At 42.1% G+C, this 25,000-nt stretch overlaps 1 protein-coding gene across 2 annotated transcripts in view; it reads right to left on the reverse strand.

Annotated features, from left to right (window-relative positions):
* The window catches only part of runx3 (RUNX family transcription factor 3), a 50,305-nt gene extending 25,415 nt beyond the window's left edge, over window positions 1-24,890 (reverse strand). Inside the window, exons 1-4 of one of the 2 annotated variants that reach the window (XM_069724021.1) lie at window positions 24,811-24,890; window positions 6,034-6,275; window positions 5,274-5,430; window positions 4,012-4,116 (exon numbers count right to left, since the gene is read on the reverse strand). In XM_069724021.1, coding sequence (XP_069580122.1) covers window positions 4,012-4,116; window positions 5,274-5,430; window positions 6,034-6,275; window positions 24,811-24,868 — 562 coding nt within the window. In that variant the 5' untranslated portion in view covers window positions 24,869-24,890. Of the gene's footprint in view, window positions 1-4,011; window positions 4,117-5,273; window positions 5,431-6,033; window positions 6,276-13,549; window positions 13,604-24,810 lie in introns of those variants that run through there. The other variant, XM_069724023.1, reaches the window with a different exon arrangement.
* Window positions 24,891-25,000: the final 110 nt, after the last annotated feature.

A 25,000-nucleotide genomic window follows, 5' to 3' on the forward strand; every position in this document is an offset into this window, starting at 1 on the left:
TCGTTAGGATGTATTCATGTGTATCATTTTCAAGTATCATCAGACAAGTTGCCTCTTTGACCTCACTGAGGAAGAACATCTTCCTACATCTCAGCATTCAGCAAGCAAACATCTTTCTGCCAATCTGAACAAAACGTTTGGGTATTTGGAAAAAACTGCAGAATATTTTGTCTTAAAAGTGGGTTAAAATATTAGTCATGACTGGCCAGTCACATTCATATAAAAATAGTTCCTTAGTAGGAGCCATGTATTAATTACTAAAAGTAACTTTGGTGTCACACACACACACACACACACACACACACACACTCACAACAACCCAAGTTCAGGCTGCTCTATGCAAGTACAGTACATACAGACACAATACACCTTTTTCATGCTCTCATACACAGCGGCTTACACACACACACACACACACACACACACACACACACACACACACACACACACACACACACACACACACACACACACACACACACACACTTGAGCATTGATTTTCATACACAGATAAGATAATCTGTCCTCATGCAGGTATTGTTTTTTTCTCTCTTCCCAATTTCTAAATCAAACAAACACAAATTGTATTTATGCTTTCTCAATTTTTTTCAACACCTTCAAATCTGCATACATGTAAATCATAAACTTATCTTTTTGTTTCTTTTTTTCCACATTGAAAAACTTTACTTTCTTAAAAAAAAACAAATATTTGGACACATTTCAATACTTTCATGCTAATTATTTTTTCCGGCTCAAAAATTGTGATACACACAACACACACCCCAAGGTGGGATGATTATTTGTGAAGCTCAAAATCTTTCCAACTGTTTTTGGATCTTATTGCCTGACTGCAGTAAGTCCTTCCCAGGGATTCATTCCTTTTAGTCAAGAGATCCAGAAATAGGACGAGCCCTTCCCTTGTGGTAAACAGGAGCGAGAAGGGCAACAAAAATGTTGTTGAGGGATTGAATGGTGAGAATAGCCCTGCTCAAGAGAATGATGTGTGTATGTGTATGAGCTGTTGTGTGGCGGCATCTGATTGCAGCGACAAAAAGGGAGGGACTCGACACTTCAGCATCTGTTTTCCTTTTTTGCATCTCTCTTTTTTTTTTCAAGCACAGCATGCCCTTTCTTGTTGTTGGGTGTTCTCGGTTGTTAAAGCTGCCGCAGATAGAAGCGGAGGGAGAGCTTTCATCAGCAGTTGCAACAGTTGTGCTTCCAGTTGGGCTCAGCAGAAGTTTGATAGTAAAGTATGATAGATATATCAGGGTGGTTGTCAGGGTGTGATGACGAATGCCGGATATGTGATGAGGAAATCAGCAGCAGGGGTGACAAAAATACTTCGCTGAACATACTTTCTGTTCAGGAACAGAACACCGTCTGCGTGTGTTAATGGCCGTCTCCATGTGTGCGTGTGTCAGCATGTGAGAAGACATTAATGTGCACATCTGTGCCCAGATAGTACGTCTATATGTTACTGCTTCAAGTGTTTTCATGAGGCATGGTGTTCTTTGTTACACTGCTGCAGGCAAGCCACCGCTGCAAAGTCCTGTCCGTCAGGTTCTCCTGACTGGATGAGTAAATATAAATACAAATCTCCTCCCCTGCCGTGTCTCGGCTGGCAGCCATGCAAATGCAGGCGCTACACAAACAGCCTGTAGAACCCCACGCAGGCCGGTCAGCAGCCCGGTCAGCAGCCCGGTCAGCAGCCCGGCCAGCAGCCCGGCCAGCAGCCCGGCCAGCAGACAGGTGAGCACCGCGCCGGGCCAAGTGTGGCTTCAGGCTGTCTGCACCAACATGTACCATTCAGGACACATTGTGTGGCATGACTGATGAAAAATAGAAAGCCATGATCAAAGCAGTATTAAATAAAATAAATAATAAATAACTGTCTCTGAGGGTGAGTTTTATAATGAACAAATGCTGTTAGTTTTATGTGTTGGCAGTATTGCTTCTCTACTTTGGCTCAAAACATTGTACAGCTGATATAATGTGGTGCCTTGTGGTTACAGAAGAATGTCATTATTTGTATGTTCCTAATAATGTCTGAATGATAGTGAGTGTTCCTGTTCTTTGACTGTGTGGAGACATGAATATTTTACTCTTAGAATGTGCTTCTTGTTTAAAAACGAGGGGTCATTTATTTCATCTTGTTTGATTTCTATTTTAAGAAAACTCATCTCGGCCTCATATCAGAAAGCTCATTCAAAAGTTTATCAATGATGAAAAAATATGCCACATTTCACAATGCTTGCTCTATTAGCTGTTTGAATTTCCCTGAATCTGTCTTCACTACAGGGTATCTGTATTATTTGAATTCATATTTTAATATTTTCACAAATGAACAATTTCCATCTATTTCCAGAGTTAAACTAATTGAGGTTAAATTTCATAAATATTGAAATCATACTCAAATGCACATTTTAATGAGCCTTTGCCAACGTTTTCATGACATTCTGTGAATCCCCCCTCGGCACAGTGTAACAGAGTTTAATGGAGCCCTAAATTCCTCCTGCCCTATATTAAACAGTGTCACTTTATAGCACCCAGCGCCAGTGTAAAAGTAGCACGGCAGCTCTGACACCTCTGCTGGAGCCGTAACATGTTGACAGACAGACAGACAGGAGACAACCTTTATGTGCACAGTTACTTGAAGTCGAGACTCTTGCAGATGCACATGAGAACGCATTTATGCACGGACACACACGTTCTGTTTTTTTTTTTCTTGAAACAAAAGACGATCAAATTGAAACCATCCTCACACACACACATAACCTGTTTATTATTATCTAGTTCCTCCCATCTTTGGAGTCACAGTTCTCTTTTATACCTCTGCAAATAGCGTCGAGCTTGGCAGGGGGGTTATGCCCCTCTCTGGTGCCCCTCGGCTCCATTTGCCAGCCATCTCCCTTCTCATGTGGCACTAGCGCCCACTCTCTCTGTCCCTTCTGTGTTCAGTTTTGACTTTGCTAAATCCACCCTGTCCCAGATATCCATGAGCACGAGCTCCAGCTGTCCCCCCGTTCAGAGACCACTAAAACCCTGCACTCTAGAACCATTATAAGCACAGACCATTAAATCCTACCCATCTCATCTATCCCACCTTGAGCGCACAAAAAAATGTATGCATATACCCACATACAGCTCTAAATGTCAGCAACTCATGTGAGTAACACTACTTCCCACCTTCCCTCACGCCAGTAGATTTCAACAAGATGAGAAAGTAGCTGTGAACAATGGCACTAAGAGTTTTAGCACGCTGAGCCTCCTGCCAGCGGTAACAGTGGTCGCAGTCTGCCCTGCGTTAAATCAACGAGCCACTTCTGTGGTCGGGCATATGACCCCTCTGACCGGCACTGAGGAAGGTGGGGATGAGAGGTGGGTGAGGAGGAGGAAGAGGAGGAGCAGGAGCAGGAGCAGGGGGGGAGCCACTGTGCTGAACCACCTGAGGCTTAGAGACTCTCTCAGCTCCTCTAAGTGGTCTTGCGTTATGGCTTAATATGGTTTAAAGTTTCCTCGGACTGGGCTCTGCCCCTGCTGAGCACGCATACACAAACCTGCATTCTAGTGAGGACGATATTCTGTCCTGCAAAGCTTCTCCAGAGGCTCACCGTAACAACTACACGCCTAACCCAAACCATTCTGATCGTCACCTCAACAACCAACTATTAACCCCATAATAAATCAAATTAAAACTGGATTTTTGCACATGATAGTGAGAACAGATTTGTCCTCCACAGTGATGTGATGAATGCATTGCACACAGCCCAACATGCACACATGCTATCAGACTTGCTCATGTTAGATTTTCATATAGCTATCACCTGCATATGACTCACACAGTTCTTTTAGCATGTAGATACTGACACCATCACTTTCAGCACCAAGAACAGCTGTTCCAACTGGAACTGTGGCTCAGCAGCACTCTCATCACACCACAGTGCACGCAAGCAATAACAATAGTAATGAAAGTGTGTGTCTGAGTGTGCGTGCGTGCATGCGTGTACTCACTGCGCGGTTCCCGGGGTCCATCCACGGTGACTTTGATGGCGCGGTGGTAGGTGGCCACTTGTGGAGGTCCGGTGAACACGGTGATGGTCAGAGTGAAGCTCTTTCCTGCAGCAACATGTTCATGATAATTATTTCACTCTCAATGAATTTTTCCCCAAACCTTCATTTTCCCGCTCTAGTTTGCAATTACAGCCTGCTTCTCTTATTCGACTTTAAATTATCACCGGCTTTTGTCCCACTGCAGTCTTTAAATTACAATTTTCAAAAAGCAAGGGGGGGTAGTTGACTAATAAACAAAAACTAAACAACAGGTAAGCTATGGGCGACTCTTTTTTTTTTTTTAATTCGTAGACGAGACCGTTTTCCATTCATCAATTCACATTTTGTTATTAAAAGTAGGCTCAATATAAAAGGCCAAAAGAGTCTTTTGGTGAGAACGAGAGGAATATGTCCTCCACTAGAAGATTTTTGTGAACAATCAGGCTTTTAAAATTATTTTTAGTCGAGGACATTTGGTTATTTACGCCTGAACATTGAGATGTTTTGATTTAGCCTACTTAATATAGCACGAAACTGTTGCTCAGCAGGCCTGTGCTCTACCACAACATCCTACAAAAAGGCCTGTTGATGTGAACATTTTTATTCAGCCATTACACACAAGACTCATAAATACTGAGTATTAGATTCTAAACTGCATCATCGGTGGGAAGGATTATTTGATTAATTGCTCCGGGACATGCATTGGGTCGGTAGCTTTTCACCCACCCCTCTGTTTTATACCATGTGCAAAATTATTTGTATTATTATATTTTATTATTTGTATTAAGGGAATTTTTTGCAACTGTGCACCGTGATGCAGGTCAGATGTTTTGGATGACACCGATGCACGTCAGTTGGCAAAGTCAGGGCACTCGCCGCACCCAAACCTAAATGATTCCACGTTTGCAGATTTATCTTGGTAATAGACAACAGAAATCAGACCCAAACTGACAGAAAACTAATTAACAACCATATATTAAGGCGTATCGTGGACCAGAGTGTCCTATATGTGCATTTAATAATGTTTTACATTTGCTTAAAAAAAAAATAATATAGCTACTGTCAGCTGTCGGTCGTTATTCTACTTAGACCCAGAAATATGATCACTTGATATTATTAGTCCTCTCCAAACGTTGCTGCAAATGGTATTCAAAGCAAAGACATTGTGTGTGTGAAAGTGTGTGAAAGTGTGTGAAGAGTGAGGCCTTAGAGGTTCAGCTCACCTCGGCCGCTCCTGCCCACGAAGCGCAGGTCGTTGAAACGGGCCACCTGGTTCTTCATTACGGCGGAGGCGTTCCTCAGCTCGGCCGAATAGTTCTCATCGTTACCGGCCATCACGGTGACCAGAGTCCCGTCGGGAACATCACCTAGAGCCACGACCTGCACGAAGGAAAGAGCAGGCGGTCACTTTGGGTCACGAAAGCAAATGTTCACCCGGAGCGCTTAAAACCGCATCCGGCTCTCATAATATTAAGCAAGGACATCGTAATAATTTCACCACAATGTCAACAAAAACATGTGCATAGATTGTTGCTATAACATAGATATTCCCTAAAGTGGCATATAGACTACATCATTCAGTGTTGACAATTGAACTTGAATACAAATATAATTGTATAGCATTCATTGGCCAGTCTGCTATTTATTTCCCTGTGTTCTTATCGGATCTGAGCCAAAGGATTTAGACAGTGGACTTTAAATTTACTCGGGCACAAGTGGAGCATACAAATCATATATCTTCCAGAATAATACAATGATAACGCGTTAGCTGCATTTGCTTCCCTTACTTTCCCTTATTTAGGATGTTATTTTTTAGGAAAGCGCAAAGCCCAAAAAAAGTATTAATTTTCTACTTAAAAATGAATATAATGTAAGTGCGTCCTTAAAGTGGTTGGATTTAAATCTGTTTTATTCTTTATTTCCCACTGTCAGAAAAGCCCGATGTGCATATAATAAATTATATTTAGAAGTCATGTTTCTTGCCTTGAAAGCTACAGGGAGCGTCTTGTTGCACCTCCAGTGAGACGGGAGGACGGAGCAGAGGAAGTTTGGGCTGTCGGTCCGAACCAGCTCGCCGGCGTGGTCCGCCAGGACGTCCACCACGTTCCTGGTGTCCGGTCTTGACCTGAGGGGCCCCGAGGTGGCCATGGCCCCGTTGCCGTCTCCAATCTTACTGCAGGGGAAGGACGTGGAGGGCGGCGTGAACCGTCTGGTAGTGGGCGGCTCTACGGGAATATGCATCACAACAGCTTGGGTCAGTGCCACCTGACTGGGTCGTGTCAGAAGAGCAGAACTCTTTGGAGGAAAAAAGTGGTGTTTTTTGGTGTTTTTTCTCTCTTTTTTTAGCCAGACACTGCTGGTCTGAAGAGTCCGTCTGAGCGCAAAGGATGGAGGGAGAGCGCAGTGAGTGAAAAGAGCCGTGCTATCTGAACTGAAACAATAACCTCTGCTGACTGTTTCTTTATCATCTGCACATGATGTGAGCTTCACGAACACCAGGGTTGTTCTGTTTTTCACAAACTTCAGCAAAAATGTTCAAACCAAAGTTGTCCAAAGTCTCTGACAGTGATGAACTTGTCTTATATCAGCGCCGTGGATACTTTCAGCCGCGTGGAAACAATAGATCAACACGGCAAACTACTTGAGGGTTCACTTCATTGCAAATCAGTGAATGAACCCCCTAAATAATTTATTGCCGATCGTCGCTGACGATCTGTGACTGTAACCAGGTAATCCAGCCGCGATGTAAAAAGTGAAACAATCCCGCTGACTGGCTGTCTCGGCTAAACTTGAAAACAAAAAGGATCTCTACTAAACAGCGAACATTGATCAGATTCCTCCTCAGGTCTCACTATAAAACCGCTTTCACCGCTGATAAAAAAAAATAAATTAAAAAAAAAAAAGTTCAATTTCTCAAACCCGAATTTCTACAGTCAAACTGTTGTTGAAGTACAGTACTGTCCCTTTGGTGCGTCAAAGTTCTTGCAACCCTGTCCCCGTCGGATGTTGCCACAAAAAACAAAGCAATGTTGGAATAAGAGAAACGGTCCCGTCGCTCCAGTTGGATTTCCTTTCAAAGTTATCCTTTAGCGCAGTGTTAGCGCGCAAGAAGGAGCCGTGAGGCTGAACAGAGTGGAGAGTGCCGCGATATTATTTTACCCTAGTCATTTTAGTGTTTAGTGGTTGGGAGTGTGGAGATGATTTCCACCAATGAATCTGCTGGGTTGGGCTTTCATCAGACCAATCAAACTCTCGGGTGCTCCGTCTGCAACCCTGTACTGATGTCACACACAAGTTGAATTATTGATACATATCTGTGCGTTTTTGCTTTTTATGTGCTATAGACGGACGTTAACAGGCTACAGACAGAAATTAAGAGACAATATGAGTTCAAATGAAACGTGTTTTTTTTTTTTTTTTTTTAAGAAGAGACACATTATGTAATGTAGAACAGAATAAACATGAATTATTTGGATTTAAATCGATTTTTACAATACAACCGACAATCTTTACGCACTGATGGAGCGATGAAGCAGCTCTATAAATGTGTAAAACGTTAAATTTGATGGCCTTCAATGCATCGAAATTAATCCTGCTTTTGAACAAAGACATTTCTGTGTCGAGATTATGATTTATTTATTTTTTAGCACGCCACCTTGTATGTAATAATGCATAAGATAAAAGTTCCATAGTGGGTTATCACACCACCTTCTCTGACCTCTTTTTATTTAATCTGTTTCTAGTTATCTAAAGAAGGCTTGAGACTGCACAGGCCTGTGGTTTTAATCCCATGTAATCATTTTGAAAAGTTATTATATCTGGCAGCCTCACATCTTTTCCCAAGTAAATAAAATGTTCATAAAGTAAAAATTATGGGTTCAATACAGATCTGTATCACTTTAATTGACTGAACGGAATTAAGAAAATTAAAGTAAACAGGCGATTGTTTTTTTTCGACATCAAACGATGCAACAGAGTAATAAGTGTGCGCCAGAGGCTAAATTCATTAGAAACTAACGTTTACCTCAAATGAATGAACCACCCTGCAAACCCTGCGCCATGCTGCTTTCTGACACTAGTTGGCGCATTTGCCTTTTCAATTGCTGTCAGCTCAGACAGTCTGAAGCAGACATTTCATATCTGCAGAGAAAGGAAACTTTTATCTGAGCTCTGATAGTTGGACATCTGAATTCATTTCAAATTTAACCAAACAGTCGAACGGATTCTGTTTTTGAGGTGGTTTTTTTGTACCAAGTAGCACCGGTTTTATATTACAATAATATGTTGAGAAATAAAATTATTAACAAAGCAATAGCATTTATTTCTTTAACAGCGAGTTGAAGCCATTTGATGAATCACAAGTAACAATTTTGTCTTTAAAGTCAATATTTAGCGACAGAATTTATTTAATTTAATGCATGATCAATTTATAAAACATGGCTTAAAGTAGGCTTCACGTACGCTTCGTTGCTTTGTCTGGTGAACACTGATCGAGGTTATTATAGATTAGGATAGTAGACATTATTTTGAAGTGTTGGTGGTTATTTTTAACAGAGAAAAATCTGTCAGCTTTGATAAAAAAAATTTTTTTTAAAAACGGCACAAATTATTACTGAAAGCAAAAGAAATATTGAACACGTCATTCGGATTGCCATTTGAGCACATTCTAAAATGCGTTCAATGTATTGTTGTTTTATTTGAATAAAAATTATAATGTTTTATTCTCCTGCTAGAACACCTTTGTGTGTAAATGTGAAGATTTTTGTTTATTTGCAGGAAAATGCACAAAGTGCAGTTAAGTGGCGCTAGCAGTCATCTCAGTGGTCTCAGATTTTCCCTTAATTTTCCTTGTAGCAAGCAGAACAGAACACAAAATAATTTTTAAAAATAAAAGCAAAAATTGGACAACTCAATTTTAAGCAACATTTGATCATTACATTTTATTTCACATTAGCTGTTTATGTGTCCACAAATATCATTATATCAGTGGTCAATGCAGCTTAAACATTCAAAGTAGAAAGGCTGTTTATAGCAGTTTATGAACTCTACTCTGAGAATGTGTTGCTGAAAATTAGTCTTTTCTTTCTTTCTTTCTTTAGGGCCACAATACATTTTTTTTTTTTTTTTTAAAGTCTCACTATTTACTGATATAATAGACATTCTCTAATTCTGAATCTTCCTTTAAGAGTCCATGTGTTTCACAATTTTTTTGTTTTTTGACTTGAAAATATTGGTGGACTCCAATTCACAGTGGTTTATTAAGTCACTGTACAACAGCAGCTGAATCCTCACAACCCTAACTGCAAAAAATCATATCTGATCAGATCAGCTATCATGCGGCCTCTATTTCGAGTACCGCTCGACTGGGACAATGACAATGCTGGTGATATTCTAGTCCTCCTCCTGCTCCAGTTCATTATTAATATGTGACCACACGCCCCAGCTATACCCTGCTCAGCCGTAATGTGCGCTCCGGGCGCCTGTCATATTTAGACCTCCACATTTCAACATGCAGTTTCTACAGTTTCAGCCGCACAGGCATTGAGGACGGAGCCCGCCGTGCCCCTGAATGATTTTTAATGATCTGAGTGGGTTGAGCTTGAAATCAAGACAGAACTGCTGGAGGATATGTGAAACCTCACAAAGGCCTCAGCATGTAGGATTCTTACCATTCAAGGATAAAAAGGAAATGGATCCTTCAGATATAAATCAAGAAATCACATCAATTTTTACACTGAAGACTTGTGACTGAGATGCCTTCATTAGTGTATTCCTGACCTGATTCAAATAGGCTTCCTTGTAATTTGTTGGTTAGAAAGACACTAGTAAGTACATTTGAAGCAGTTCAAAATCAGTCATTTACAACACTTCAGAAAAAAATAATAATAATTGGTTAAACTAATTGTAGGATTCCTTGAAGTCCTTACAAAGAAACACACCCTCTTCTGTGTGTTGAAAACCAAAGCAAACCCTACTTTATGTTTCATGTGTAATGAGTCAGATTGTCAAGACTAATATGAGTATGATCCAATCTGGCAGAGAAACCTGTGGAAGCCTTTGGGCTCTAAATAAATAGCCTACCTGTCTCTAAATGCCACCCACCCTGCTTTCAGTGCCACTTAAAAGTCACTTTGAAGATGGGGACAGTCTCAGATATGTGGAGCTCCCTTTAAAGTCATTCTTCTTTTTCTGAATATGATCTATTAGCCTGTGTAAACGCCTGGGCTATTTTCAGACAGGGACACATAAGCCTTTGGATGGGTAGCTATTCATTTAGAAAAGGGGGCTTTGGGGGCAATTAGAAATAGTTTGAGGTTCGGCAATGACATTAGACAAAGATTTCTATCTTTAGAGTAGCTGTGGCGGTCACACATTTCTGTACATTCACAAATTACAGGGCAAAGCTTTGGCCCTCAACCCACCGAATGCATTCCTTCCGAAAAGTATCTGCTCAGATTTCAGCCGGGGGTTTCTGCTCAGTGGAAATATGAGTGTTGTGAATGGACGACTTCTATGAAATGGAGTTTTATTCCTTTTGGATTAAATTAGGTCTACTTTGGGGTTTAGGGTATTTTTTTGTATGAATGATGAATTCTGTGGTGGCTGTGGAACGCTGAGCTTGTTTACCCTTCCCTCCTTTTTTCTTTTTTTAATAATAATAAAAAAATGTAGTTATGAAATAGACTTTTTCTGCTTGATATGACAAGAGAGTCTGGGATTAGATTTGTGAGCATGATGTAAGTCACCAAGCCGTTTGTGCCAGTCCCCTCAAAGCCAAATCATATTGTAGCGTCAGAGTGTTTATATGCACATGTATACAGAGGAGCCTTCAAACAACAGTGAGTGGCTGCAGACTGTTTGGGTTTCGGGATCTCGCTACTCTGATGGCTGATTCTTTCTCAAATTTTGATTACACAATGTGACAGCACATCATAATTGGCAGGCATTTTTGTCCATTTTGATGTTCAGACAAGAAAATAGGAAACACATTGAACAATTTTGATGATATATAAATTTTCTATGTTACTTTTTCTCCAGTAAGTTTGTCTATTATGACTGGGATGCATTAGTGCACTCAGACTCTAGAAGTCTCTATCTTGACTTTAATTTCTAAAGTTTCCTTCTGTAGTTTCCCCGTTGCAGTATTTTATGCATCCAGTAATTCGTTGGAGTTTCAGGCCACAATTTCAGATTCTTGAAGGCGTTTAGAATATATTTTATCCCAACGATGATGAAGAGGACGGTGACATTTCCAAACCCAGCAGCCAATTTTGCGTGTGCGATAAGTTGAGCAGTTACCAGGAGAGACAATGAGTACATTCATCTGATGCATCTTTAATACTCTGCTTAGATTTGATAAAAAAAAAATCCAGAGCTTTTTAAAGTCCTCTGAATCAATTGAGCAACATAATGGCTGTTGGGGGACGACTTCTTAAAGACATACATACCAAGCATGCAGTTGTCTATTTGACACTTCATTCCATATTGAATGCATTGTGAGTTTAGTGCAGTTGCCAATTGTATGTTCCTCAATCCTCTGGAGCAATGGTGGAAAGAAATTGCAGTACATTTACTCAAGTAGTGTGAATAATTATATTCTAATTTCCGTGAGGATTTCCTTTTCATGAAATTTATACCTCAGAGGCAAATGTTATACTTTTTATTCTACTACATTAATTTGTCAACTATAATAACTAGTTCTAATCAGATTAAGACTCTACATAAAAACACTCTACATCAGACTTACATAAGTCAGTTTTTGCTAATACATACTTTTACTAACGTGGGATTTTAAATGCAGGACTTTTATCTGTCACAAAGTATTTAAAAATTGTGGTATCGGTGCTTTAAAGGATCTTAGTACTTCTTCCATCACTGCTCTGGAGGAGGCTGCTGCGTATCAAATTGGCTTTGTGTGCATAATGTCATGGCATTAGCAAAAAATCAGGACCTATTCCTTTCCTGTTGAGAGTAAAGATCATGAAACGCACACTCTGATGTGATCAGGGAGTTGAACGTGGTCAGGCCCCCTCCCTGTCCTTTCGGTGGCAGTTCAATGGCCCACCCCACACCCGAAGAAGGCAGAGGGGAACTCGCCGTTAACCTTGGTGTCACGGTTGCTCCGCCCTCACATCATCCGCTGGGTACACTCACCCAACGATGACAGTCAGCAGGCTGTGATGTGGTTTGCGAGCCTGTTTATTCTTTGAAAACCCACTAAAAGTAGCATTGGATGGTGAGCTCTCCAAAAGGCTCTGGTGCTATTATAGGAGCACTTTGGGTTGAGTTTGGATCTGGTGGGTTTGTAAATAGGGCCCTGCCTTGCTGCGGGGCACCACTTTAGGGATATATTGTTTAGTGCGACCTGAAGGAAGCTTTTTGATATTCAAGGTGATTTGTAACCTGAAACAAAATTGATACAGGTTGTGGCATTCAGGCTGGTATACCCCATGAGCACGTCACTGTACGCTTTTCATAATGTTGATGATGACGGACAAAGCCCTACAAAATGTACTCTGCTCTATTTTTCTTCATTTTGAAAGACAGATTGTATTTTTTTTTCTTCCTTTATTTACCCCTGAAAGTCAGTATAACTTTTAAATCTAAATGAGTCCCATAAATATGTCAACTCCCCCCATTTCAGTTGTGGTTTTTAGTGTGAGCTATAATCATTTCTCATCTTTCTTTGTCTCCGCGTCTCTGTCTATTTGTGTGTAACAACGCACTCATATCCACATACACACACAAGTGCACAGTGTTTCTCCTTTTCTGGCAAGAGCTTCTGATGCAAGGACGGCAATCTGTAATCTGTAGTAATTGCATGTTGCAGAAAAACATTTTTCCGCTGTGGTAATCGCTGCAATATGTGCAGTTGCGTTGCCAAAGTGACAGCACCCCCACCCCCTACAGACACACACACATACTCACTAAGCATACACACACAGACAATCCTGACTCTGTTAACTTTACCAAATGTGTCCTACTGAAATTCTGTGGACTGCTGCTCAGAATGGCTGAGATGCACAGAAAGAGACAAGCAAATGTAGTATTGTAACAATCTTGTGACTCACACACTCTCTCTCACTCACACACTCACACACATTCACACTCACACGCTCACACACATTCACACTCACACGCTCTCACTCTCACACGCACTCACACTCTCACAGACTCACACACACTCTCACACACTCACACTCACACACACTCTCACACACTCACACTCACTCACTCACACACACACTCACACTCACACACACTCACACACTCACACTCACACACACACACACACTCACACTCACACACACACACACTCTCACACACACACTCACACTCACATACACTCACACTCTCACACACACTCACTCTCACACACACTCACACACACACTCACACACACACACACACACACACACACACACACACACACACACACACACACACACACACACACACACACACACACACACACACACACTTAGTTTAAGAAACTCACCTGTGGTGTTGTCATACTGCATTCACCTTCTGCACAAGATTTACAGTTCCTGCCGGTGACAGTTTAACTGCCATGCAGCAGAGAGCTCTGAGAGCTCTGAGAGAGCCCTGAGAGAGCTGAGAGAGTCTTAGAGAGCCCTGAGAGAGAGAGAGCCCTGAGAGAGCTGAGAGAGTCTTAGAGAGCCCTGAGAGAGCTCTGAGAGCTCTGAGAGTTCTGAGGGAGCCCTGAGAGAGTTCTGAGAGAGTCTTGAGAGAACTCTGAGAGAGCTCTGAGAGTTCTGAGGGAGCCCTGAGAGAGCCTTGAGAGAGCTCTGAGAGTTCTGAGGGAGCCCTGAGAGAACTCTGAGAGAACTCTGAGAACTCTGAGAGCTCTGAGAGAGCTGAGAGAGCTGAGAGAGTCTTAGAGAGCCCTGAGGGAGCCCTGAGAGAACTCTGAGAGAACTCTGAGAGCTCTGAGAGAGCTGAGAGAGTCTTAGAGAGCCCTGAGAGAGCTCTGAGAGCTCTGAGAGAACTCTCAGAGTTCTCTGAGAGAGCCTTGAGAGAGCCTTGAGAGAGCTCTGAGAGAGCTCTGAGAGTTCTGAGAGAGCCCTCTCTGTCTAATTCTCTCTCTCCTCTCTCTCTCCCCTCTCTCTCCCCCTGTCTCTCTCTGTCTAATTCTCTCTCTCTCCCCCTCTCCCCCCCTCTCTCTCTCTCTTCTCTCTCTCCCCTGTCTAATTCTTCTCTCTCTCTCTCTCTCTCTCTCTCTCCCTCTCTCTCTCCCAGTCTCTCTCTGTCTAATTCTCTCTCTCCCCTCTCTCTCTCTCTCTCTCTCTCCCTCTCTCTCTGTCTAATTCTCTCTCTCCCCCTCTCTCCCTCTCTCCTCTCTATCCCCTCTCTCTCTCTCTCTCTTCTCTTTCCTCTCTCTCTCTCTTTTTCTCTCCCCCTCTCTCTCTCTCTCTCTCTCTCTCTCTCTCTCCCCTCTCTCTCTCTCTCTCTCTCTCTCTCTCTCTCTCTCTCTCTCTCTCTCTCTCTCTCTCTCTCTCTCTCTCTTCTCTCTCTCCCCCTCTCCCCCCCTCTCTCTCCTCTCTCTTTCCCCTCTCTCTCTCCTATCTCTCTATCCCCCTCTCTCTTTCCTCTCTCTCTCTTTTTCTCTCCCCCTCTCCCCCCTCTCTCTCTCTCTCCCTCTCTCTTTCCCCTCTCTCTCTCTCTCTTTCCCCCTCTCTCTCTCTCTCTCTCTCTCTCCCCCTCTCTCTTTCCTCTCTCTCTCTCTCTCTCTTTTTCTCTCCCCCTCTCTCTCCCATTGCAGCTCAGCAGCAGCATGCATATTTATGATATCATTACCCACAAAGTCATCACCCCTTTGCCCAACAGAGCCCCAAAATGTCATCCCAGTTGTGCTGTGTAACCACACACACCTACTGGAAGCACAAGTAATGCTCAGAGACATTTATAGATACACAGCACAGACACCCAGATTGTAACCAGACTGTGTGTGCAAACCTTTTCCTCTATGTGCTGCTACTCTGACTGCTGAAGTCATCCAACCTCCCAGCAGTTGAACTTCCTTGTGTCTCTAATGGAGTCTCTCTGTCAGATCAAACAGTTCTCACTGACGAGGAGAGGAGACAGATCGCAGCGCTGGAAGCCGTTCAGTCTGACAGCCCAAACACGTTTGACTGGCAACGCAGCCTGCGTCTCCTCTTCCACCGCTGGAGATCCCACACAAATATAGTAGCACCACCAGAGAGGGGAGGGGGGCCCGAGCCCGAGCCCGAGCCCGAGCCCGTCAAGTCAGAAAATAAGTTGTGTGGCGTCCTCTCACACAAAGGCAAAGCTCCGTAGCTCAGTCTTTTCTCAAAATGAAATCGCATGTGAGCCGAATATTAGGAAGTGTGCGTGGCTTCCAGCAACCACCGAGCCATTACAGCACAGCCTGTAAACCACATTTTCACCAGCAGACAATGACTCTTTGTGCGTGTTGTGTGGCTGTCCCCACTCCATGGAACTAAAAAAAAAAGCCGACATATTTATAAATTGTGGAGATTAGAATGGATAGAAGAAAAGTTGATGAAGAGGAAGTGCCACTTTTAAAATCTTGCAGATTAGTGGCAGTCGTGTGAGGAGGGCGAGCAGGACGGTCTGCCCTCAGTTAGCCCCACGGCGAGGGAGAACTTTGATGCGGTTGCACATGGAATGCTGTTGTTCATTCCTCTCTGGAACAAAAGCCACATGTTTTTACTTTTTGATACTCGGTCCCTATTACTTTGAACTGTGAAGGGATATGGTGAGGTATGTAACGTATGGCATGAATGGCATGAATGCTAAGCAGCAAAATATAAGTGAGAGAGGACTGTGCCAACAAGGCGTTGGGCCAAATGTATTGTTCTTAGTGACACTGTATTTGTATTTAAATGGTTTTAAAATGCAAACTTCCTGAGTCATCACTGTTCTCTGTGCATGTATGATGCACTTCACACACATTCAAGCACAGCTTAACGTTAACACACAAATACACGCGTGCACATTTCCAACTTTTTAACTATTGTCATCAGTGTTTTTCCCTTTCAACTCCTTTCATTGCTGTTAAGGCACTCTTTCAATCGGGTCATTCCAGGTTCTGTCACACTCGTTCAAGTGAAAATAGACTTCAAAGAGCATCTAAATATTAAATTTACATTTATTTCCCTCTTCAGAGGGTCAGCCTGCCGAGCACCATCTGACTCACCACAGAATTCAACCAGATTCAAGCAGGAACCCGGCGCTGGTTTCCTGACAAGTGTCCGTGCCACTTTCCTCTACAGACGTGAGACAACTTTTGGAAAATGCTCAGCTGGCCCTCTGGGTTTCTCGGCGTAAGGAAACAAGGGTGTGGTGGCTGCCAGCCTGCAAGCCAAGGGGCTCTGGAAAGCACTTAGACACATAATATTGTCATCCCTCGTAAATCTAATCTTTTGCACAGTAAGTGATTATTGTCAATCATTCCAATTAATTACAAAAGAAAATGAATCGTTTCCAAACATCTCTCAGCCTGGCTGCAGAAAGTCACTGTGCTGCATGGGTTGTTTTCAGACTTAATTCCCAATTCTAGATGAAGAAAACCTGATTAAAGTCTCCAACTTATTTTCAGTGCAGTCCCTCCATTCAGCTTCAGTTAAGGACGCGGCTTAATTGGAGTCTGAGAAACCACTCGTGTGTCCAAGGAGACTGAATGTTTCCTCTCGTCATCTCCATCACTAATCAGTAGTGGTGCTGCCCATATACATTTCGCACCCTCGCCATGTGGAGTGTGCATAGAAGGGCCGGACTTTCCCCTCTTTGACTCAGAGCCTGAGGCATGCATGGAGGCTTTGCTGTAACTGCACTCTAATCCCCTGATTGCTGTGTTTAGGCCCAGCATGTCGCTGCTCCACGTCAAGGCGGCCACAGCTTACAACCAGCTAATGACACAACGATGACAAAGAGCGTTTGTAAACCCAATCAGTAGCCTCCAGTCTGACTGCCTGGTGATTAGGTCCATCAAACTCTACACTGACTGAATGAGTAACTCGCTGGCCGCCTCTTATGTCATCACACTGATTAAAGGGGAAAAGTTGTATTTGAGTCCGTGAGGCCCTTCTGACACGTCTTTCTGGCAGTCATAAAGTGATGCTGATGGGCTCGATGTATAATTAAGGACAAATATATTTTAATATGACCAAACGTTTAAGGATATCGTCCTGCCTTGATTACAACAGCAATGTAATCCTCTTCACATTTCATTTCACAAAATCAAGCTTGTGAGAGAAATTTATGTTCCTTAACATCCAAAGGTTTGTAAGCCAGTCCTTTTCTATATCATATATGTTGCGGACAGTTTACTGGTTAGAAACTCCCACTCCTGTTAGCACAGGATTAAACACAGTCCACGGAATATATTTTGGCATCGGACACTTTCTAAAATCAAGAAAGCAGTCACTGATATTTTTCGGTGAAGTCCTCTGCTGTTTAGTCACCATGTGTTCTGCTGGACTAAGGCATTGGGAGACCATATGTGAGTCCTGACCAGCTATTATGGTGAGGTCAGACAGCATTTAGAGGGGGAAAACGTCACAGTCATCATGTTGACATGCACTGCTCTCTGACTCAGCATGGGGAAAACTCAGGCGTGTGTGTGTGTGTGTGTGTGTGTGTGTGTGTGTGTGTGTGTGTGTGTGTGTGTGTGTGTGTAGCGCTATACGAGCCAGTAGCAGTTTGTGTGTACACTATAAAGTTCCTCGTGCATTTATGCTCGTGATGGCTGGCGTCTGTGACCGTGAGAACGGTATTTGCAGCAAACAGAGTGACCTCACTGCAGACAGACTATGGAGAAGAAATGGAGGGGCCACTTCTGCTGCACAGCTGAGGGGGAATCCCGGGCATGGTGTTTCCTCCTGAGCCAATACAGAAGTGAGCAGCTGCAGAAAAATACAGGCTCTCTTAAGTTTACCTCGGGGCAAAACCTGGTGCAATACAGGGATAGACAGATCTTTTTTTTTTAAACATGTTTTATGATGCAGAGTGAAGGAATTAGAATATGGAAATATGGTCAACATTTGAGGAGGAAATGGTTATGACATTTGTTATTATTATTATTATTATTATTATTATTATTACTATTAAAAGTTACATTTTGGAAACATGCTTGTTGGGGGAAAAAAAACAAGAACAAACCAATTTAGGGATTTACAAGGCTTCAGGTGTGACTTTCTTATCCAGATATGGCTTCCTGTAATTGTTTAATCTTTTTGCATAAGAAGACATCTGGCCAGAAAATAGTCCAGCAGATAATCTCACGTAAAACTTCAAAGATTCATTTTAGGCTGTTCTTATTCCTAGGGCATCTAATACTGCCCTTTTGTCACAGCCGTTAGTGTCAGAGAGATGTAACGTGCCCTTTGGCGTCAAGACATAGGTTCAAGGTTCAGGATAAAAAAAAGTTGTGATGAAGTACAAAGGAGATGAAGTCTGCTGAGGGAGGAGGTCAGGGGTGGTTGGGTGGAACAAACCCAACACTTTCACCCGGGAGAGCAGCGTTTGAGTCCGTGAGTTAAGTAACCCAAACCATGATCTTTAACAAACGTGGCACCTTCTGCTCCTATGAGATGCAGTTCTACTCTTCAGGTTTTGTGTTTATTAATAAAAAGTGAAATAATGCGTTGTACCACTGCACAGAACATATTACACTAGTTTCATAATAATGGCTCTAAAATTGTGCGATATCTACTTTTGAGAGGGTTGTTGAAGATGGAGGTCACGAGTAGAACGAGTGACGATGTCCATGTCGGTGGAAGGTTGGGAGTAATTGGAGGGAACAAACATTGGACTGTCACCATGAAGAGCAGTGACGAGTCCGTGAGGAACCATAAATTGATGTGGATGTATTTTAAGTAACGTAAGCAAATAAACCTATGAAGCGTAATTTGATTTGTGTAAACGTTACATGCATCAGTTATATATTTATTTTAACCTAAGCCATTGTTTTTACCGAAATCTAAGCACAGGGTTTTGGTGCTTAAACCTAAGGCTGTTTTTTTTGGACAGTCACATGACATGAACACATGCCAATAGAAAAGAATACACCGGGTCGAATATTCAGGTCTGTTACCTAACAGACACACGCAAACTGTTTCTTCCTGTTTGTAGTCTTTATGAAAAGCTAATGGATAACTGGTGTTTCAAATTGAATTGCAGATACTGATCCTCTCATCTAACTCTCAGCGAAAAAGCAAATATGCTTGTGTCCCACAATCAAACTTCTTTTAGTTATGACATGAATGATAATATTAAATGTTTAAAGTTGCAATTCGGTTTTCACTGACCGATGTAGTTTGTAATACTGTCAGTTATTTGTTCCCTTCAATGAGAAGTCCAAGAGAAAACTAAAATCCTCTTTTTGAAATGCTGTCTCCACAAAAATTAATTCCCTGTCGTTAAAGTTATGTTTGAGGGGAAGAAAGAGACGGCCCAAAAACATGTTTCAGTGCAGCAACAACAATTAGATGTATGTAAACAAGTCTAGAAAAAAATCTGGGAAAATAGAGATTCAGAAAACATTTCATAGCCTGCAGTCTCTCACATCCTATCATTATCTGCATTTTTCTTCCACCGTAATTAAGTTTTTCCTTTATTGCTTATGGGAAGAAGGATAGGCTGTAAGGATGTTTTGAGCATGATTAAAGTTGCTCGTAATGAAGTGAAGATTCAGTCTGGAGGAAGGATTTTTGTCTGTGAAAAACATTCCTTTTAATCCTTTGATGGCGACAGAATGAGTTCTTCTGGGCCTCAGATCATTGCTAAACTTTCACACATGATAAAGTAAAACCCTCCGTTCCTTCCATTTTCATAAAAAAGAAAAGAAAAGAGGTTGCTGTCTGCTGATATGTTTCTGAACATGTGGGATCTCCATAAGTTTGAGTCATTTTATGTGCTGCCAACCAGACCCATGCCCGCCCATTAAAGTAATTTGTGGGTTAGAATGCAACTGTAATGTTAAAAACAAAAGTGCATTGCAATCTTTGTAGTGCTTAGTCACAGCCACTTTTCTGCTTTTCCTCCATACTGCGAGAGAAAGGATGTTGTTGACAATATCTGTTCAACAATACAAGGAGGGTCGAAACAAAAAGACCAACTCGGGTCACAGCTTCATAATTGGAGCCAGAGTTACTGAAAAGAAACTAAAACTAGCATGAAACAAATGCTTATTTTAGGTTTTAGTTTGAATTGTTTATCTTATTTCCAGCATTGCTGAAAATTGCATGAAAATACCAGCATAATTGCGACATAAATTTTGGTTACTAATATAGAAATTAGCTTACAATATTACTTGTGTTTTTCTACAATCCTGGGCTCACCATGTAATAAGCTGTGGGGCTGGCCTGTGGTTTCAGGCATAGGTTTAAAACCAAATTAAGAGTTAGAAAATTGCGAGAAAGCTTTTTCTGTAATTTTAGTCATCTGCCATTCAGGACAAGTGAGATCATGAAGAGTCTAATAACAGTGATGTGGATTTAATTATTTTTGCATATGGGTTTATATGAAATATTATCAGCCCGTAAATGAAGCAAATTAACCATAAAGAAATTACTCATAAAAATTGAAGACCCTCATCCTGTATAGGCATTACTTTTTAGAAATCCTAGCTAAAAAGTTTTATATTATGATCATTTCCACCTCATTATCCAATTATACAAGCATTTTCAAAGTCTGCATATTTTCCTCCCAACATATAGTTTGTTCCTGAAGGTCCCAGTTAAAGAAGCTGGTCTAGACATTGTAAAATTTCTCTGACATCATTTGCATCATATCAGGACATTTTTATGTCGCTTGTACCAATTATCTTTAACCATCACTCTTATTATCATGTAAACCTGTAGTACTAATTCAGTCCTCTTTTTGTTTCATCTGAGAGTCGCCTTCAATTGAATGCACTCACCAGACAGACACCGTATATGATCTGATCCCAGCGTTTAACATGCAGACTCACTCTGGATGAGCTTAGTCTTCATCCTGCATGGTCAGCCTGACCCCCTCCCCCTCCCACCCGTTTCCCCCAATCCTCATGATGCTGCTCCAGGGTCAACACACCTCCCCTTTACTTTCCAGTAGAATTAGAGAAACATGCCCCCCTCCAGGAATGTTTATTGAAAGTAGTTGCTCAACTTTTTAGCCTACTTTTTTTAAATCAGAAAAACCTTTACAACATAAATCCATATTATCATTGGCTGCAAAGAATCAGGCCACCAGAAAATTGTATTTACATCTACACTTAGTAGAACTTTAACCTTGACCATCGCAGGGTTGAGCACAGTGTTTTGAGCCAAAAGTGTGTATGGGCAGAGGCCGGTTTAGGATTAGTCGACCACATAATCACAACGCCCCTCTGCATGCTCCACCTGGAAGCCAACTTAAAAGTGTTCCCCATAAAGTCGTGTTGACAGACGGTGAAAGTGGCGAGACAAACCAAAGAGTAAATAAGTACCTCCAAAAACGTTAACAGCCCTAATCAAGTCCAGAACGTTTCTTCTATCCAATATGCCTTCAGAGTTTTATAAATAGATATTATACTCAGCTAAATTGGAGACAGGATTTTGCAGCTCTGTAGCCGTTTTCTATTATTTGCTTTCACTTTTACATTTTGAAACTCTTAATATCTGGTTACAGATCTCAGTCCTCTCATTCAGTCTCTGTGTCTTGGCGTCATCGGGGGCCTCACACTCAGCAGGATTTTCAATGGGCTCCAATAAAGTATGTTAATTTAAGAGAGGAGAAAAAAAAAAACTTTACCATATGACTTTGTTGTTGATCAATTTGGAGGCTGGCCATATATTTAGTTAAATTTAAAGGTTTTTTCTTTTTTGAGCTACTGAATTTTGTCTTTTTGTTTTGTCAGTGGTTCTAAGGTAGAAATTCATTTTTAGTTTTATTCCCAGTGAAGATTCATTTAGTTGCGTATAAAGTGTATTTTTCTCCCACTGTGCATGCATCTCTCAGGCTTTCCCTCCCCAACACTTGCAGAACAAACCAGACCATCTCCCAGAGTTGCTGGAACTGTGGTGAGGCATGTTTCTCACACACGTCCTCACTTCCATTCATGTAGTGCAATAAGCCTGACGTATAAAACCATTCCCACCCTAATAAACCGGGGCCTTTTTCTCGGCCACAAAGGGAGCTGGCTCCCAAGAGCGTAGCACTCTAAAAAAAAACCTTGAATTTAAAACAGCCAAAAGGAAAAACACGTAGCAGGCCTTTCAAGCGGAGGGAAATGCGGTGACAGCAAGTGAGCCAAGGATATGACCCACTGCACAGGCCCGATCACAGCTGCTATAAACCAGGTACCCCACCTGATGCAAACGCTGCCGATGTGTCACCATTGGAACATTCAGTAAAGTTGAACAACTCTGCTTCACCAGGGGAAAGTCCAGGGCTGTTTTGTGGAGCTTTCTGCTTTTTTTTTTTTTTTTTTAAACAAAAGTGTCTCAGAAATGTTGTTTCCTGATCAAATAGTGGTGCTGAGAGGTGAGCAGGTGTAGCCTCGTTGTGGTTATCGGTGAAACGCAGCAGCTCTGTAAGTCTGCATCAGATTAGCGTATCTTTCTGTTTCTTTCTTTCACAACATAGTAACTGTCAGACTATTAGCTCCTTCTGGTCCTTTATAAAGAATTCAACGGAGTAAGAACGACACCCTGTTCCCTTTGTGACTCAGTGTGTGTGTGTTCTATGTTTTACGCGTATGTGCATCTGTGTGTGTGTGTGTGTGTGTGTGTGTGTGTGTGTGTGTGTGTGTGTGTGTGTGTGTGTGTGTGTGTGTGTGTGTGTGTGTGTGTGTGTGTGCGCCTGAACTTTAGCGGAGGACTGAGGTTTCTGAGGTGAGACGTCCTCTCGCTTCTCACGCGAAGTGCATCTGATGTTGCACATCACATGCTTACATGTGTTCTGTCTGCACTGAACGATAGGTGGAAATATGTAAAATTTACAAATATGACAGACAGACTGGTATGTTTGTATTGTGCTGAGATATTTGTGATAGTGGTGATGGTTTTTTTTTCAAGAGCTTCAATGAAATTACAAGGTAGCATGTTGCAAAAAAAACAGACTTTATTTGGCCAAATTAATCAAATGTTGCTGGCGGCAGCATTACCTGACTTCTGAGCAGTTAAATCCTGTATTTCCATGAGCTTCATGTTTCACTGTGTTGAAGTCAGAGCTCATGAAACCAGACAGTTCACAGTATCCTTCATTTTCTGCAACCGTTCCTCCTAATTTCAGTTTGATTTGAGTCTAAAATAAGAGAACTTTAGCCAAATTGCTTTGCTTGCATATTGCAAGTTGTTAAGCTATTAGTGTATTTTGAGGTATGAGGTAGTCTCAATTTGAAATGCTTTCAGACTGAACGGGAACATTTTATGAATCTTGTCTTTTGTTTTCTTGTGTTTGGTTTCAGTCTCCTGACAGAACAAATTGTAAAAGGATATTCTATATTCACGAATGATTTCTGATAGATGATTACAGTTTACTGTCTGTTATCCAACCTCAATTCAAAGTCAGGTCCCAGAAAACACATTACATTAGACATTAAAATGGCTCCAAAGCCTGATAGACGACATATATTGAATCTTAAGTTGGTGACACACTGATCTGTAAACAGTGAGGGATGAAAATCCAGTGGTTATAGAGAAAAGGGGGTCGAGCCTTGTCATGAGGAAACTATAAATGCCTCAGTTTCTGTAGAAGCTGTGAGAACACTGGAACAACACAGGAATCATTTCCGTGCGGTTCCACTGAGGATATCAGAGGATTGTTCTCATGTGAGACCCAGATGGACTGAGTGTGTTCGACTGTCTGCATCTGTCTGGATGTGTGAGGCACCAACGATTTTAAGATATACTCTGCAAACAATTACAAACTGGTAGTGCTTCTCCTGTGGCTGTCTCTAATTAACACTGCAACAAGTCCTTAATTGGGAAAGGCTTTTTGGTTTTTTCTGCTGCCTTTCGGTGGCCGTCTACGTGCTTGTGTGAGGAACAGTAGGAACAAGCGAATCTCCAGACTGCCAACTTTATCTATGCATCACTGATACAAATAAAGTCAACAAGTATTCTTATCAAAGTCAGGTAAAGGTTTCAGTCTTGCTCTTCTTCTTCTCCTTCACACGAGCTCATCTGTTTGCTGGTAAAAGCTGTCTGATTGGAATTACCATGGCAACAAATGGCTTCTTCATTGAGGCTAGCGCTAAGCGTCGGCAAGTATAGTGCACTCACTTCACCACACCGACCAAAAGTACCTCCTGGAAGTAAAGCAGAGTGAGAGAGCCTAATATGTCCTCCACCTCACCCCCCTCCCCTTCCCCCCTTGCTCTTTTATTGTCCTGCCATGTTCCAGTAAAGCTCCAGTCACATGGAGCCTTTGAGCTGGTATTCTCACAGAGAGCCTGAGTTTCACTTGATAATGAATGTCTGTGGTGAGAATCCCATTATGGCGCTGCTCCATCAGGCCTCCAGAAACACAGGAGTAGAGAGACAAAGGCCTTTATGGGCCGAATCAGTCAACTACATGAAGGCTACTGTGCAAATCAGATGGTCCTTTGTGAACATGTGTGAGTGTGTGTAGACACACAGCATTCACACACCAGAGGAGGCTCACACACTTCAGCATGGTCATGGACACCTCGCTGTCAAACGTTCAAAACAACTGCCCAACCCCCCCCCCCCCCGGGTGTTGGGAGGGAGAAAGGGAGAACGGCGCAGAGAGGGAGGGATCAGTACTCACCTCTTAGTAGACTGCTGCTGTAGCTGGAGAAGGAGTCAAAGATGCTGTTGGAAGCCATGACGAGGGAGGCAGAGCAGTGTTGAGTCCTCACGACAGGCAATTTAACCTCTGATGGAAAAAAAAACATGTTTGAAACACAGAAATCAAAGATTACCATAGAAAGATGTGACAGAAGGTCGGAGAGCGCGAG

Source organism: Brachyistius frenatus, unplaced genomic scaffold (genome assembly GCF_029030835.1).
Source record: "Brachyistius frenatus isolate BFR_SWC_R1_liver_20210118 unplaced genomic scaffold, ASM2903083v1 Contig_358, whole genome shotgun sequence".
Classification (NCBI taxonomy): domain Eukaryota; kingdom Metazoa; phylum Chordata; class Actinopteri; family Embiotocidae; genus Brachyistius; species Brachyistius frenatus.